This window comes from Momordica charantia (assembly GCF_013281855.1).
Source record: "Momordica charantia cultivar OHB3-1 chromosome 1 unlocalized genomic scaffold, Mcharantia_2.0 BLBB01000001.1, whole genome shotgun sequence".
In the NCBI taxonomy this organism is placed as follows: Eukaryota; Viridiplantae; Streptophyta; class Magnoliopsida; order Cucurbitales; family Cucurbitaceae; genus Momordica; species Momordica charantia.
The window spans coordinates 13,162,873-13,180,655 of record NW_028275157.1 but is presented as its reverse complement, the minus strand read 5'-3'; the positions used below and the strand labels follow the sequence as shown (position 1 = coordinate 13,180,655).

The 17,783-nt window shown below is 30.1% G+C and overlaps 2 protein-coding genes across 2 annotated transcripts; both read left to right on the top strand.

Annotated features, from left to right (window-relative positions):
• The first annotated feature begins 7,424 nt into the window (after positions 1 to 7,424).
• On the top strand, positions 7,425 to 11,494 carry LOC111023191 (cytochrome P450 714C2-like). Its single transcript, XM_022300570.2, has 5 exons — positions 7,425 to 7,896; positions 7,997 to 8,229; positions 8,297 to 8,541; positions 9,621 to 9,978; positions 10,898 to 11,494. Exons 1-5 carry the CDS (start codon positions 7,620 to 7,622, stop codon positions 11,321 to 11,323), a joined length of 1,539 nt encoding a protein of 512 aa, XP_022156262.1. The 5' UTR covers positions 7,425 to 7,619; the 3' UTR covers positions 11,324 to 11,494.
• A 4,090-nt stretch (positions 11,495 to 15,584) lies between these two features.
• LOC111023190 (uncharacterized) lies at positions 15,585 to 17,783 on the top strand. Its single transcript, XM_022300569.2, has 2 exons — positions 15,585 to 15,769; positions 16,135 to 17,783. The coding sequence occupies exon 2, from the start codon at positions 16,150 to 16,152 to the stop codon at positions 16,879 to 16,881; it is 732 nt and encodes a 243-aa protein (XP_022156261.1). The 5' UTR covers positions 15,585 to 15,769; positions 16,135 to 16,149; the 3' UTR covers positions 16,882 to 17,783.

Genomic DNA, 17,783 nt, shown 5'->3' with positions numbered 1-17,783 from the left:
TTTATTTGATATTTATTATAGTTTAACCTCTACTTTAATTTATTCAAAAAAGCCTCGATACTTTAAGACATTCAATTAAAAACTTTATATATAAAAAAAACAGGTGTAACCATTATTACCATTAACTTTTATAATTAATATAAGCTAAATCATGAATTTGAGCCTAGTTCAACCCGTTAAAGTATCTATCTATGACTAAATGATCGTGAATTCGAATCTTTATCTCTAATAGGAGACATATCGATGAGGTTGTGACGCCCTGATGACAGTAGAGTCTACAATGGGAGACATGCCGCAGACGACAAGAACGAGATCCTATTCTCCGAAATGTCTCCCAACGGTCCATCAAAAGACGTTTGAAAGAAGGGCCCACCACGTCGTCCTATGCCAAATGGCCTCTTCAGATGCACTACCGCCAATATAAGGGGAAGAATACCTCATCCATAAGGTAAGGACTATTCACTACACTAAAACTCTCCATATTTTCCTCACTCTATAACTTGAGCGTCGGAGGATATTTGACAAGACAGCTCACATGTGTCGAGGTCCATTCTCATAGGAAAACTCCGTCCGACAATCGCTGCATTGGACACATCAGCGAATCGGATTTCGGCATCAACATATTTAAACTTCTTTTTTTTCTATAATTTTTATAGAGTTAAAAAAATGTTTGAATTTATTTTTTAGAAACTTACATAACTGTGATAGGGTAGTTTTGGAATTTTGCTTTCTGATTTTGTCAAAAATAAATAAAAATAGAAAGATACAGTGGCATGTGATACTTGTCCATAGCCTCCCTCAAAGGCCAAATAAAATAATTTGCCTCTTCCAAACTTCTCATTTATATTATATTATTATTATTTCCAATAGTGGCATCAACCTCTTCAATTTTGTCGTATATATTAATTAAAGACTAAATAAATTAAGTGTTTCTTTTTTTAACATCCTCACTTTTTACTTTTATTGTATTAAAAATTATCGTTTAATTTTTTTTAATTATAAAATTTGTTACCACAAAGCTCACGTGTGATTAAATTATTATTTTGTTAGACATACCAATCAGAAGAATTTAAGATAGATAGGTTAAATTTTGCTCATGTGTTAGTAGCGTTTGGGTAACATATCAAATATGTTAATAAACTAATAATTGAATTATACTTCAAACTTTTGTTAAGAACTTTTAAGACATTAAAGGTAATATGAGAATTTGAAAAGATTAAATACCAAATTAAGAATGACCTAATAGATTAGTAATCATTTGGCGTATTTAGCTTTATTTAAAGAGGTATTTTGCTTCTAGAATATATGTTTATTGTCGAGCATTGCTCAAATTTATGCTTATGAAAATTAAAAAGCTAAATATAAGTTTTTGTCTCTTACATTTGAGTCATTTTTTTATTTTGCCTGCATTTTTTAAAATGTTCATTTTTTAGTTATACCTTTTTCGTCAATGGATGTTAAATGTAGCTGATAATAAACCTCAGGCGACATGAGCAGAAGCTAACTGATCAAGAATTCGTTTACCTCTCTAAATATCGAAAATGCAAATCCTCACAGGAATTATATATTGCACAAATTCCGAGTTTTATTGATCTAGGTGGAACTTTATTGCATGTTTAGATGGTTCTCTTTAGCTTATTTTGTTCTCTTCTCTTTCAAAAAATAAATTAACCTAAAATTTTCAATACCAAATCGAACATAGCTCAGGAGTAATTGGCATATATCTCTAACCAAGAGATTGTGACTTCGATCCTCACTCCTACACATTGTACTATAAAAAATAAAAATAAAAAACCTAAAATTTTCAATACTTTTATAATAACATTATTGTGAAATTTTAAGAATTTGTACCAAAAATAATAATAAAAATAAAAAACGTAGAGAATAAATTTGAAATAAATAAATAATAATATTATTGCGCAAAATTACTCGGAGTAACCTTAAAAAAAAAAGAATAAAAGGACGAAATCATGTATTGGGCTTGGGCGGAAACGCTGCTGCGGTCACGTCGGGCCCAGTTGTCTATTTATATAACGCGAGCCCATGTTCATAATATCGGCCCAACTGTACATTTTCTATCCATTTATCAGATCATTTTTATTAGTTATTTAGTTTTGTGTAATTAAACACCATTAATCTTTTAGGAATTTACATAACAATAAATAAATAAATATGTTGTCCCAAAACAATAAATAAATATGGTTAAAAAAACAATAAATAAATAAATATGTATTTTTAAATATAGTAACAATTTAAAATTTTACAAAAATAGTATACTTTAGATCTGTAAAATAAAAGGAGGAAAAGAAAAAAGACGAGGAGGGGTGAAACTCGTGCTATATTTAAATTTATGCTATGAAGTGAAATTTAACTCAGCTGTTTTTAAATATATCAAATAATTCTTAATCTTCTAGTTAATTCTAAATTTACCCGTGACGTATCCAAGTTTGGGGAAAAGATTTTGTTGGAAGTTTTTTACAAAAAGTTTATATATAATTAAATTGTTATTTTATTAATCTACTTATATACTTGGGATACCATTTGGAAAAAATGACTTTTGTTGAAGGGCGTGTGGGTTGTTATTGATGGACAAGTTGGATTTTGTCTTTTCATGTGTTAAATAGCATTGTTCGTCTGCCCAAATATATTAATAAAACAATAATTTAATTAATTTAACTATTTTTGTTTAAGAATTTTAACTATTTGTTTTTTAAAAGATCTCATTGATCACTTTTAACACAGTAAAATTAGGACTTGAAAATTGCCTAACATCAGAGATTGTGGTATTTTAAACCTCACTTTAATTTGTTTGGCAAGTTTGTATTTATCTAGCAAATTACTTATTAACTAATGATTTATTTCATCCTCCTCAAAATCAAAATAAATTCGGATATTTTTTTTAATGATGCTTTAATTCAAATTTATTTCAAATATATATCAATCTCCAGACTATTTTCAAGAATAATGATTGGAAAATAAAATAATTGCATGGCGCCTCGCTGGCACCATGTGTGTTTTTCTTTTAATTATGGCATGTTGTCTCTTCAACAGATGACATATGCCTCAATTGTTTAAAATTACCACTTTGGTACACTGATGGTACGTTTACTTTTTAATCCCGAGATCCTTGATTCAAGTTTCCATTATATCACTTTTTCTTTTCTTTTAATATATTATTGAAATAGGTGCTAATTCTTAAAAAAAAATTACTATTAAAGATATATTGTTTAAAAAATATTTTAGAATAAAAGATAGATTTTACCAAAGTAAATTAAATGAAGTATATTAACATGCAAGCTTACCAAATTTTAAACAATCGCATTTGTAGAGATGACATGTCAGAATGACGCCATGCAACTCCGAAATTGTGAAGTGGCATAGGTCGTCCCTTGAAGACAATCTATAATTTTCCAAGCATTATTTTTGGAAATAGTTTAGAGGTTGATATATATTTGGAATAAGTTTGAATTAAAGCATTATCAAAAGAAAAATCCTAACAAATTCACCAAAAAGCTGTGTTTTTTTTCTTTTTAACAAAATATGCTAAGTTTTTTTTTAACAAGTTAGAAAAGTGTTGTTAATTATGACAAAATTAATTTTTATTCCTCATAAAAAATTGATTTTTATTATCGAATAAACTACCAACACGTGTAAGAAATGTATAATATAGTTGCATAATCCTATCTTGTTTTGATCTCGGGAACATTTGGTTGGTGATTAGAAAACAAGAGACTCAAATCTATAAATGAGGCTAAATCACCATGTGCACCGTCCACCAACCTCCTTGGATGTGTTGAATCCATCCTTTGGTCACTCTTAGAATTACTTATTCATAAGGTAGATGGCGATTATGTGTTTTAACATATTTATTCTCAAGTCCATTTGAACCAATGAACCATCCATATGATAGGTTAAATAATAAACATAATTATATATTCGTTTTACAAATATTAGTAATTATTGATTAAAATAATATTAATTAATTTATTAATATTTTGTTATGGATTTTGTATAATTATTATTTTACAACCTTTATATTATATTTATCAAAGTTTTTGTCCTTTTAAATATATTTCTCTATCTAAAAATTTTAAATCTCAAATGGGAAAACACTAAAAACATAAAAATGTTGTTTTGACAATTTCTACCATTTGATTATAACCGTTTAGAATAACGAAACAGATTATATTTGTCGAGAAGTGCAAAATCGTATGGATACGATCCTCATTGTGCATCTTGATCAATTGGATCGTTTCTTTGTAGATTCCGATACGAAGCTTTTGTAGATGTGTTTCTGGGTATTTCTTTAGCATTTCGTCCAAGAGAAAGAGTTCATCTAATTCTATAACTTTTTTTATAATACTTTTTTCTAGAATATCATTCAAAAAAATTTCGGATTGCCCAGTATTCCACCAATTAGTAACCCAAGATTCTAGGCTTTTATTAAATGAAAGAGAGATCCACCACGGCAAAAATACTATAGATGCAAGATATAGAAGGGGAAAGAATTCTTTCTTTTTTGCCATTTTTTCGTCTTTTATTTTTTAATGAACTCACTTGATTCACGAAAATAATTTTAAAAAACAAGTATGTCAAACTCTGTCAATATATTCACTTAATCTATTTGATTCAATGAATATAAAAATAATAAATAGAATCCAAATTGCCAACTAAGGTTGAAATTGTGGGCCGCCATGTTGCTGCCACTTGATAGGAGGGACAGTCATCTACTTTCCAAATATTATTATTCGAAATAGTTTGGTTTATGGTATATTTTAATAAGAAACAATATTAAAAAAAGTCCTCCAATTAATGAAAAAAATTATTCAAACATCATCATATATTTTTTTCAAGTCCATAGTTTGGTGAAAACGAAAAAAAAATCGAATCGACCAATTGTACGATGTAATCTATACCAATTAAATCGATTCAATCGAGTCGATTACTATTATTATCTTTTTTTATAAATGGAATCTCTTTATTTATAAGTAATATTATCAAAAATAAAATAAAATACAACTAGTACTATAAAGTTTTAGTCTTTGATGTGTTACTAAATATCTAACATATACAGAAATAGTTGAATTGAACCCAACTAAAATATAAATATAATTTCCCACTAATTCTTAAAATATAAATATAATTTAATATTGTTCATCAAAATTTAATATTGAAGAAAAAAAATTAATATTAGATTCCTTGGCTCAAAAAACAAAACGTTTTCCATGTGCTTCAATTTCCAACTCAAGACGTAATAAAACAACTTTGAGAACATTGTTGTTATTTAAAAAAAAAAATATATATATATATAAAATCACTATTTTAGCAGGAGTATTTTTCTTTTTTTATGTAATTTTAATACGAATATCGGTGGATTTTACGTACTGATAGTCTTACCACCGTATTTAGTTGATGCCACACATTAATTTATATTTTAAAATACATTTTAATTTTGACTTTATTTTATATAATTTTATCGATCGAAGAGCTCGACTTCGACCTGGTTAACGATTTCTATTTTGAGTAGTTGATCAGAAGATTTTTTATATAAAATTTTACAAGAGTTTAACTTTAATAACTATCTTTACTCAAAACACTAAATTATAATAATATTTATATATCAGGATGACTCAGCATTTTTTTTTTCAATTTATGGCTGATGAAGTTAGATTGAAATTTGAGTGTGTCGTCCTAACAATTTCCATAACTTCAGATTTTGATTATTATTATTATTATTATTATTATTATTATTATTATTATTATTATTATTTTGTAATATGTATTTGATTAGTATCCTTTTTCTATGAATATCATTCTCAATGGGCAGGGATTACTAAAATCAAGTTTAAATCTTACTGTTTCAGAAAGAAAGAAAAAAAGTTTAAATCTTATTTTTTTCTAATTTTCTACATTTATTTCATTTTAATTCTATATTTCAATCTCTTAATTTTATTGAAATAACTATTTTAGTCCTTTTCCTTATTGTACGATCAGTTTTCACCCAATCTAATTTTATTTTAATGAACTTATACGATGATTTTAATATATGTCCACGTAAGCATTTTAATATACTTTCAAATTCATGTCATTTATCTAACAAGATGATTAAAACGGTTGTGATTTGAAACTTCAATAATTCAAATAAACTTTTGAAAAATTTAAAGGCGAAAATTGAATAAAACAAAAAATACAAGAGAAATGAAGCTCGCGATCTAAACTTATATAGTTCAACTTTAAGATATTAATAACATGTTTATAAAAAATCGTTGGTTCAAAAAATCCTATCCCATTTACTAAATTAAAAAAATTATAAATGACATTACGTATATATCTATCTATATATATGTGTGTGTTTTTTTTTTTTTTCGCCAACGAATGCCATTACATAATTGATAATATTAAAATATCAACGCAATAAAAAAACGAAGAAGAAAGAAATAGCGCACGCGAAAAACGTGCAATGAAATATATCCGGTGGGCCCCTCTTTTAAGAATGTTAAAATGAAACCTTTTTTCTCTTCTTATTATTATATTTTTTAGAATCATTAAAATAAAACCATTCCGACCGATGGAAAAAAATACATAAATAATATATATATGATCACGTGATAAGCCGGTGACGTGATTTTTATTATTTATTTTTGGTGGATGGGCATTTGCCTAAAAGCTAAATAGTAAATATAACGAAGGTTTAAATATTATTTTGCTTTTTTATATTTTCGATCTTTTAAAATATTTATTTTAATCTTTTACTTTTAAAATATAATTATCTACATAATTTTGTTTTATTTTTTTTATCTAATTTCTATCGATCCTCATTTTAACATGACATTTCACTATTCTTTTTAATGTAGTAAAAAATTTAAATTAATGAACTTGTATGATATGTAAAATTTGTGTTAAAAATTTTATCTAAAGACCAAATCGATCACTTTTTAGAATTGTAGGGACCAAAATAAACGTACATGAACTAGAATAGTATTTAAATCTATAATAAATTATATGTAATATTTTAGATAATTATTTAATTTGACAGTTAATATTTTAAAATTTTCAGTTCTATCGGATTCTAAATTAGAGCCCCTCAATATATCATTGACAAAAAGTTAGAAGGTTCAAATTCCTAGGCTCGTATTATTGATTATACTAAAAAAAATTAAATTATCTCATTTTTGACAAAAATTGTTGACAATCATTACATTATTGTTTCATTAATATATTTAGATTCTTGTAAGAGTCGAGATTCGACCTATCTTTAAATAAAATTTATTTAATTCTAAATTCCATGCCTCCATTTACCTATTATATTAACAAATTTTAATATATTTTCTAAAAATTATAATACTGTAAAAATAAATTTAAAAAGATTTATTTCCAGTTGTTGGAGAGGATTAATCCTTCCCTCTCTCCCGCTCTGCTATAAAAACTTCAAAACCATATCGGAGAGCTTCAGATTCCGGCGCCGGTGACCGATAGCGGAGAAACCAAAGCCGAAGAACAAGAAGAGCTTCACATTGCTTCGGTCACTCCTTCCGTATCCATTTTGTATGATTCTGTAGAGAACGAGAGGCGACGAACAGAGCTCCGGCGAGACGCGATTGTTACAATCAATCGGAACGATGTTGGCGGCGATAGTCGTTGCTGCGATCGCGATCGCATTGAGCAGTCTGGCGGCGAGGATGTACGATCAGATGCATAGGAAACCTAATCGAGTTCGATCGAGGCTGCAGAAGCAGGGGATCAGAGGACCAGAGCCGTCGTTCCTCCTCGGAAACATCGCGGAAATGCGGCGTTCGCAGGCCAAGGACTCGAGATCTCCGCCGGTGCCCGGCCGCGTGTCGCACGAGTGGGCGCACTCGCTGTTCCCGTTCCTCAACGATTGGTCGCGGCGATACGGTGCGTTTTGTTCGATTGATTTTCCGTGTCGATCGATTTTGAATGGAATGTGAATTTCTGAGTACTTAGGGTTGTTGTTTTGGATTTTGCGATTGGTTAGGGTTTGGGGGAATGTTGAGCTTCATGCTGGGGAACATTCTCGTGCTGTTTGTGGAGGATCACGAATTAGTGAAGGAAATCAGCGTTTGCACTTCTCTGGATTTGGGGAAACCGTCGTATCTGCAGAAAGAGAGAGGTCCTCTTCTAGGACAGGGGATTTTGTCGTCCAATGGCCCACTGTGGGTGTACCAGAGGAAAATCATGTCCCCTGAACTCTACATGGACAAAATCAAGGTAGTAATTAATTGGATTAGGAATTGTTTGATTGAATCACAATGACGACACTGCTGATGCATTGCAGGGAATGTACGGGATCATGATAGAATCTGCGAAGGAACTGGTGAGTTGCTGGGAGAAGCAGATCGTTAATGGAGACGAAGGAGAGGTGAGAATCGATCTGGATATGAGAAATTTCTCGGCGGATGTAATCTCGAAAGCCTGCTTTGGAAGCAGCTACACAGATGGGAGACTCATCTTTCAGAAACTCAGAGCTCTTCAGCGAATCATGTCCAGCAAAAGCATGCTCATGGGACTACCAGGCTTGAAGTACGCTCTCTCTCGTTTGAACTTTTTTTTTTTTTACCCAACAAATTCGATACGAGATTTTCTTATTTTTGGAAATATACGTGAATTATGATTTAGCTATAACTATGCTCATTTTGGTGGGTACGAGATTTTTAACGATACCCATTACAGTAAATAATGTTTTATGTTTTGAAAAAATAAGATTTTTGATTTAGGCCTTAAAAACTTATTAGAGGTATAATTTTAAAAGTGCTAGATTTATAATTTAATTGAGGCTTTTAAATATTTTGAGTTTTCGTTTCGGTGGGAATTTGAACCTTTGACTATCACCTTTCGTAAAAATAATAATAAAACAAAAACAAAAACATACACATGGCCACCACCGCACGTACATTTAAATACCCCTGTCGGTTTCTCCATCAATGGGCAAAAAAGTTTGTGCAGAGAATGAAAACGAATAAACTGGAGAATAATTTACGACTTTTGCTATTTTCTCGTACTAACGATACCCATATATTTCCTTTTTTTTAATTTTATTTTTACTACTAATAATTCTTTCTAATAAAAAATTATATTAAATATATATTTTATTACTAAATAAAAAACTATTATTAATCAATATTAATAAATATTTATAAAAATAAAAAAGTAATTGATATGATGTTGCTATAAATTTTTTCCTTTTTAACTGATCCATTATTTAATTTTAGTGTATTATTATTAATCAATATCAATAAATAGTTAAAATACAATTCATTATTATAAAATAGTATAACAATAAAATTTAATAAGATTTCACATTAACGAGGGTTGTTCCATAAAAATTATATTAATCTTTTTTAGTTTATGTATATTATTTATTAGTATTTAATAAAGTGTTATAATAAAAATAATATTTACCATCACTAAAATAATAATAAAATGAATTAAAATTCATTATTGTTTTGATTAAAAATTAATTATTATATATCTAACGACAATTCTAATCCCAGGACCAATCAAAGTAGCAGTTTTCAAAGATGAAAAGTTTCTAATTCGGATCCAAGAAAATTATATTTATTTTCCATTTGGATTCCTAAAGGGGAGCTAAAAATTTGCAGGTACATTCCAGTGAAGAGCAATAGAGAATTGTGGAGGCTGGAGAAGGAGATTCGAAGTCTGATCCTGGGCGTGGCTGAGGAACGGAAGAAAGGGAGGAACAACGCGAGGGATTTGCTTCAGATAATCATAGAGGGTGCGGAAAACAGCGATCTCAGCGCAGAAAACAAGGCCAGGTTCATAGTTGATAACTGCAAGACTGTCTACTTCGCTGGCCATGAAACCACTGCCATGTCCGCCTGCTGGACCTTGCTCCTCCTTGCCTCCAACCCCGAGTGGCAGGCCCGCGTCCGGGAGGAGGTCGTCGAAGTCTGCGGCGGTCGCGTGCCCGACCCCGACATGGTCAACAAGATGAAACTGGTAAATTTCACTCTCTTGATAACTAGATTAGAGAGTATTTTTAGTACTAGATAGTTTTTCTTTTTTTAGAGCAACAAGAGGGAGTTGACCTTCGAACTCATGAGCTCGTGTTAATAATTATTAAGCTAAGTTGATGTTGGTACTAGATTAAATAGTTAGTTTTAAATGTCTTTAAAAAACAGAAATAATTGTTTTTTACTAGCTGTAAGTAGCAACATGTCCCTTAACCACCATTAATTATTTGACAGCCAGTTATTTTCTTAAAAAAAGAAAAAACTTTTGTTTTTGTATTTCTCTATTAGTTGTCACGTATTTAATAATGGTAGGGAGGGAATTGCTACTTACTAGTAAGGAGAGCCAAGTATTTTCCAAATATAGGTTTCTTAACGGTAAAGATCAATATTTGTCCTCGCTACCATTAAATGTTTGATAACTAAGAGAGAAAAATGTAGAAATAAAGACTTTATTAAAAAAAATAATGAATTATCCATCTTTAAATGGGGTAAGGACAAGATTTAAGGACCCAAGTATTTTATAAAAAAAAAAAATGTTTAATGAAAGAAACATGGTAGTTTGTAAGTATATTTGACGTTTATCAACCAATCATATATTTTTGGAAAATGTTTGACTCCTTAACAGTCAGGACCATATCGTGTCCTCGCCACCATTATAAATTTTACAATTCATTAATGTTTATAAAAAGTCTCTGTTTTTGCATTTCTCTCACTTAGTGTCAAATATTTAATGGTGGTCAGGAAAATGTTGCTCCTTACGGTTAATATTTTCCTATATTTTTCTAAGTTAAGGGACCTATTAAACACAATACTAATCATTCAAAACGAAATTTGTAATTTTATAGGAACTACTAATTTAGAACTGATCTGATGTATGAAATCCCATTGGCATGTGTGTTTTTTAGCTGAGAATGGTGATAAACGAGTCCCTGCGCCTCTACCCAACGGTGGTGTTCATGTCAAGAGAAGCCTTAGAAGACATGCACTTTGGCAAGCTTATGGTCCCAAAAGGAGTAAACATATGGGTGCCTGTAATCTCCCTTCATCGGGATACCTCCATCTGGGGCCCCGATGCTGACGAGTTCAACCCCGACCGGTTTGTCAACGGAGTTGCGGGGGCCTGCAAAGTTCCCCAGCTCTACCAGCCCTTTGGCGCCGGGCCTCGCATCTGTGCAGGCTTGAATCTCGCCATTGTAGAGTTGAAGATTGTTCTCGCTATACTTCTGACCAAGTTCTCCTTCTCGGTACCCTCGACGTATCAACACTCGCCCGTGTTCAACCTCGTGATCGAACCGGAGCACGGCATCAACCTCACGATGAAGAAGATATGAATATGATAGGGTTGCCAAGAATGAGATTTAGATAATTAAGGGAAGAAGATCTATGCTATGGTGATGAGGAAATGAGGTATTGGTTTTTCCTATGTTGTCTTTTTACTTGAAATAATGCATTTTATGTTTTTACTAATGAGAAATGAGGATACAACTAATTAATTTTGTTTCGAGGCATTTGTAAAACAAATATATGCATTATTTTCAAAGTAAGAAAAATGTTTAAAAATTTATAAAAATGGCCAATAGGTTAATGCAAAACAAATCAAACACAAAATAAAATTATAATGTAATATAAAACACATCAAATAACGAAAAAAAAAATTTGTCCACGAAAATAAATTTATCAGCATAAGTCTAATATCATGGGCAGAGCTGACATATGCAAATTAAAATCATTTTTGATGATGCATTTAAATTTCATCAGACATCAACTTGTCGATAAAAATAAAACTTTTTAGTGTATATGAAGTGAAAATTTTCTTTAGTGGTTTTTTTTTTTCTTTTAATCCGTTTGCTTATTTTAAATAATTAATAAATATAAGGGTGGTTGATTTAAGAACTTTTTACAATTTAAGCTAAAATTTAACATTTTTTTAATTAGACAAACGAATGGAATCAGACTATTTTCAATTTTATACTCTAAAGATTTCCAACGGATTTGAATTCCATCGATTTTTATGATTTTGACTTGCAACTTAGTAAACATGAAACGAAACAAGAGTTGTGTAGGGATAAGATTTAGAATAATATTGTCTATAGGACCAACACTATTAACAAAAGAATTAAAATCTATAGGACTTAGAGGGAATCTTTGAGTATTTTATTCTTCTTTTATATGTATAATTATATACCTATTTTCTTTCATTTTTATTAATTAAAAGTTGAATGCATTTTATTATTTCAATTGAATCAACTAAAAAAAAATTAGAGGATTAAAAGGTTAAAATCAATTGATAATGAAGAAATACTTTTAAGATATATAAAAAGACGTTTATAAGGATATTTTTCCTTTTAAATAATGATAAAAGTATAGATAATCTCATTTTATTCCAAAATCAAGCAAATCTAGAAATGCAAATTTTTACCTTTTTACTAATTACTATTTTAATAAATAGAAAATAAAATTAGAAATGTACGCTAATTTATTTGTTGATTTTTTTTCCTGTACTTAGGTGCTTACTAGTCAATATATCTTCGTACTGATCACCAATAAATATTCTTTTAATTTTCTGGAAAAAAATCTATGTTTTTACATTTCTCTCACATAAAAAATTTAATATAATATAATTAACAAAAGATAAATATTAATTAAAGATTTCAGCTCTCCTCTTTTCCACGAACTCTTGTTGATGATCCGTCTCTAATTTTAATTTACAATAGACCCTCATATAAACTTTCGGGCCCACGTAGAGAAAACGTGTGACTGGATAAGCCACCTTTTTGTCCCCTTTGTTTTTATCATCCACTTTTAAAGATGGATCAAAAAATTTTAGTAATGTTTATTTATTACATAAATTAAATATTGTTTAATCTTTTTAATACAACAACATATTCGATCAATATTCGAATCTACAATAATCTTTTGGTTGAAAAAAATATATGTTTTAACCACTTTATCTATGCTCAAGTTGGAAAAGATGGTTTTTAATTAAACTATATATTTTTTTACTTTACATTAAGCTAGAGAAATAATCGAGTATAGCTAGAAGTGCTACAAATGATATAATGAAAGCCGTATTAGAAGTGATTGACACGATAACTATAGAATTTCTCATTCCGAATATGATATAACTTTGTAGGCTATTTCCAGAATAGAGTTGAGTTGAGTTAAGCAAGGAAGATGTTTGTTTATTTATTCGAACATTTTTCTGCAAATAAGGCATGATAGTAATTTATTCATGAGAATATTATTTTCATATTTGCTTAAAATCTAATACGTATTATGGTTGTAAAATGGATTCGGCTAGGGTGGGTGGATTTTTGGCCAAAACCAATATCGAATAATTGATATTTTGGGTTAAAAAAGTCAAACTAAATACACAGCAAAGTGATCAACAAAATCGATTTTAACCGATTCACTCGATTCATTAGATTAATGTTAGATAACTTTTTTCAATTTTAACTTGTAAAGTTGTTCCTTGTTATAAAAATTTTATTTATATTTTTATTTGCCAAAAATGGACCATATAAGACTGAGAATAGTATATAGATAAATTTTAATATTTTTGGGAAAAAAAGTATTTTTTACCCTTAAAACTTGACAATGATATAATCTATATTGATATAGTCTTAGACTAATAGATATTGCAAAGCTATTTTAGTATTTTCCGTTTTTTATATATGTATATTTTTTAATTTACGTTGAGCTTGTTTTGCAGTATACAAGGAAAGTTTACGAAATTGAAGGTTAAAACTGACTTTTTCTTTCTCTATTTTTATTCACTAAATTAAAACACGCCCTATAAAATATATATATAGAGACAGACAAGTTTTAAATAATCTATAGGGCTAATACTATTTTTTTTTTTATAAAAAAAAAAATCTAGGAGAGAATCTTCATATACTTGTTTTATTATGTGTTTTTTTAATATATGCCTATTCTACCCTCAAATTCACGTTAATATTTTTCTTTTACCCTATATACATATTTTACACAAACTTTTAATAATTAAAAATTACACGGCTTAGCAGTAAAGTGAATTGCATATTAAAAATGTAATATTTAATTATTAAAAATTGTGTAAAATATGTACATAGTGTAAAAAAAATAGTAAAGTGAATTTGAGGTAGAATATGCCTATATTAAAAAAACAGAATAAAACAAGTATATAAAGATTCTTTAATTTTTATTGCAAGAATATGCATTTTATTTATTCAATAGAATAAAAAATGATTAAAATGTTAATTAAATGGGTCAAATTTAACAGATGTTTAATTAGAATAAGTATTTTGCTTAAAAACACTCACCAATCACTCAAAGTACGCAATATTGTTTGATAAAAAATAATGACTTGAATGTGCGAATTTTAAAATAGATTGATAATATTTTACCAATTGGATTATATTTCAGTTGACCATCAAATAAAACTTTTATGTATAAGACTTGCAAAATGACTTTAAAAATAAAATTGTTTAAGAAAATTGCATAATTAAAAATAAATTCTACTAGAATAAGTAAGAAAATTAATGAAATATTAACCGTAGGGTCTATTAATAAATACTATGCAATTTAGGAAGTTTGTTGTAGACTATATATAACAAGCATGTGAATGAACTAAAAAAAAGATTCTGCAAATTTAATAAAACATTAAAAAAAGATTCCTTAATTTTCAACTATTTTATCCTCTAATCTCTAAAATAAAAAAAATAAAAAAACAAAAAAAAACCATGTTATCCTTATCCTCTATTTAAAATAAAAAAAATATATATAAGAAACAAAATCGCATTGTTTAAAAGAAAAAATCACATTATTTTAAATTCTATCAGTTTTTTAATCATATTTTAAATAAGAAAGATTTGAAAATTGATGTGATATATATATAGTATCTCTTTATTCCATGGAAATAATAATAAGTTTGCTAATAAAATCTTTTAACTATAATCTTTACTAACGAAAATTCAAATTTAAATTAGTGGTTAATTTTGAAATCTTGCACAATTTGAATCCATAAACTTCTTTTACTTTAAAACAAGATCCCCAAACAAATGAGTAGGATTTGAAAATCCTTTTATTTACGTAATGAATTCATTCAAAATAAATCATAAGTTAATATAAACCATGCTTAAATATTTTTTAATATTTTCAAAATATATTTAGGTTTAAATATTAATTTAATCGTCTGCCTCAACTTTTGTTCTTGTATTTTTCAAACGCTTTTTTGGTCTTATTCTTAAAAATTTATCATAGATGTTTTTGAAAATATTATAAAATAAAAAATTCGTTTTAAATATGTAAATTACTAAATAAATCATTTAATCTTTGAGTAATATTAATATCACGTCTATATTAATAATATTTTTCATATTTTATTGTGATTTATCTTTAAAATTATCCATGAAATTATCGATATTAGTTAATACCTGAATTATATAAACAAAAAATCACATTTAACTTTGTAAAAGAATCTCTATTCCAACGAAATCAAGATTTTACCCCACCAAATTCGATCCAGAACTTTTTTTTTTTTTTGCTCCTTTTTTTCCCAACAGTTCTACATGATTTTGGAACGATTTTGAAAATGAATATGACCGTTCGATCAGTTGTGATCTACAGTTTCCAGTTCCACTACGAAACTCCATTTCTGATTCCACTTCCAACCTTCATTTCTCTCTCTACAATCGCTTCCCCTTCTAGTTTTTCGAGCCATAATCTAAGCTAAAGCTTTCGTGTTCCGCTTTTCAATCGCCGTCTTCATCTTCAACCTCCGCCAAATCCTTTTCCAGGTAATTTTCTCTCTCTTTTGTTCATTTTCGTTTCGTTTTGTTTTTTTCTCTTCGCCGTCTCTTCGCTCCCCTGCCCTGAATCTTTGTTTCTGGTTTCTTACCTGTTCGATGTTGTTGAAACAAGAAATATTCGACTACCCAGAACTTTTTGATTGTTTTTACTGTGTTACTTGATCAGATTCCTCTTTTTGTTGTACTTGCGGATACATTTTTGTGTACTTTTTTAATTTTCTGTGATTTTCCATTTGCCCTTTTACTTTCGAGATGCTTTCCTCTCTGGTTAGGGTTTTTCCATTGTTTCTCTGACGTTGTGTTTACCTCAAATTGCTGCTTCTGACGTTACGATTATTTTGCCCGCCGTTCAGATTGCTTTAACGAGGATGGATTTTGCACGATGTTCCGATGAATCTAAGGAATCCGAACATCCGTCTAGCAAATGTTGCAGTAAAGTGGAAGCTCAGCCGGAGGTTGTTGAGCTACGGGGTCCAGGTGCCGCCATGGCTGCTCCTCTTGGGCCTGCGACGCCTGATGCTGACCGAGAGAGCGGTGATTTTCCTTCTGATTCGAAGTCCCCACACACCCAGGTTGTGCCCAACAGATCCCTTCAGTTAACTTGTTTAGATTCTTTAGGTGAAAGGAGCGAGGCCCCTTTAGAAGAGGGTCTTGAATCTTCTGATCCCCTCTGCAGCCCCCGTACTCCTAAGGATGGCGTTTTTGACCCCTTTTCCCCTGGCCCTGCTCATTTGGCGTTAGCTCCTCTGTCTAGAAAGTATTTCAGTGGCTCTGTTGGATTCGTTGCCCGCCGCCTTCAGTTTGGTTCTTCTTCTTCCTCTTCTTCAATGCAACTGGAGGAAGAAGCTGAAGAACAGTCCATTTCTGATAGCGAGCTGTTAGAGGCAGTTTATGAAAACCTCTTGGAAGTTATTGTCTCCAATCAGGCTGAGGCCTCTCTTGCTCAGCTCTCGAGCTCTCAAAGTGATTCTTCCAATTGTATCACCCCGCCTGCACAGTATTTGAGTGGGATTGCTCAGACTTGCCCCCCTGCACCCATCAAGCCATTGGGAAAGTTTCGAGACTTCGACTTGGGTTTGTGCAGAAAGCTTGAGTTCTGACTGTGGGGGTGCACTCCTGGTTAGCTGCGGATCATTGCATAGAAGGATGTAGGTAACTTACTTTCGAGACAAATTAATAGCTAATTTGCACATCTGACGTTTCTGTACTAGATTCTATAACTAGCAAAATCTCTGCCGAAGCAGGCTGATTATTGTAAATTTTGGAAGTCCTCTTTTGATGAACAAGTTCTTTGGGTTGGACGTAGTCCTGTGATCTCTCCGGTTCAGTTAAGAATAGGATTGTTAAAAATTAGATTGACCAATAAGCCAGTCCTTTTGTTACCCCGATCAGCAAGTTGTTAATATGATGTCTCTGTTGTTCTTTAGTTGGTATTACTTGATCTTTTAGCCAGGATGCCCTTGTAGAAATGCTTAATGAAGAGTTATTGATTAGTGCTGTGACGATTGTCATTTGGCTTGAGAACTTGTTAGACTCTTACTTATGTTCTGTAAGGATTGTACTGTTTCTCATCGACCTATTACGTTGTGCCATGTTGGTTATGGGGAAAATATATTAAATGATTAAATTCATACTTTGCTAAGAACTTGAGATTGAGCACTTTGCACGTTTGAAGATTATTCAGTTTGTGTACTTATTTGAAACAAATAAGCTTTTATACAAAGTAGTCTAGATTGACGTATTCTTATGGGAATAGAACTAACTTCCAGCTCCTGAAGCATCGAAACGGTTTGCTTCTCACTTGGCTGAGCCCTGGAAAGGTCACTGCAATGTAAACAGATTGTTGACTTTGTAAAGCAGCAAAGATGATTGTCTTTCTGTGGTATTATGACATACTTACGCGTGTTACGTGTAGCCTTTTTTCATGTAAATATGAAGCGATTTAGAATTAACAGTTGCCGTTTTATTTTTATTCATCAATCTTCTGTTTATTTGAGATGTC

Excerpts from the sequence above, each read along its gene's own strand:
- LOC111023191 (XM_022300570.2), top strand. The coding sequence starts at position 7,620 with ATGTTGGCGGCGATAGTCGTTGCTGCGATCGCGATCGCATTGAGCAGT. Across the intron at positions 7,897-7,996 it reads CGATTGGTCGCGGCGATACG|GGTTTGGGGGAATGTTGAGC; the intron begins GTGCGTTTTGTT and ends GCGATTGGTTAG. Across the intron at positions 9,979-10,897 it reads TGGTCAACAAGATGAAACTG|CTGAGAATGGTGATAAACGA; the intron begins GTAAATTTCACT and ends TGTGTTTTTTAG.
- LOC111023190 (XM_022300569.2), top strand. The coding sequence starts at position 16,150 with ATGGATTTTGCACGATGTTCCGATGAATCTAAGGAATCCGAACATCCG.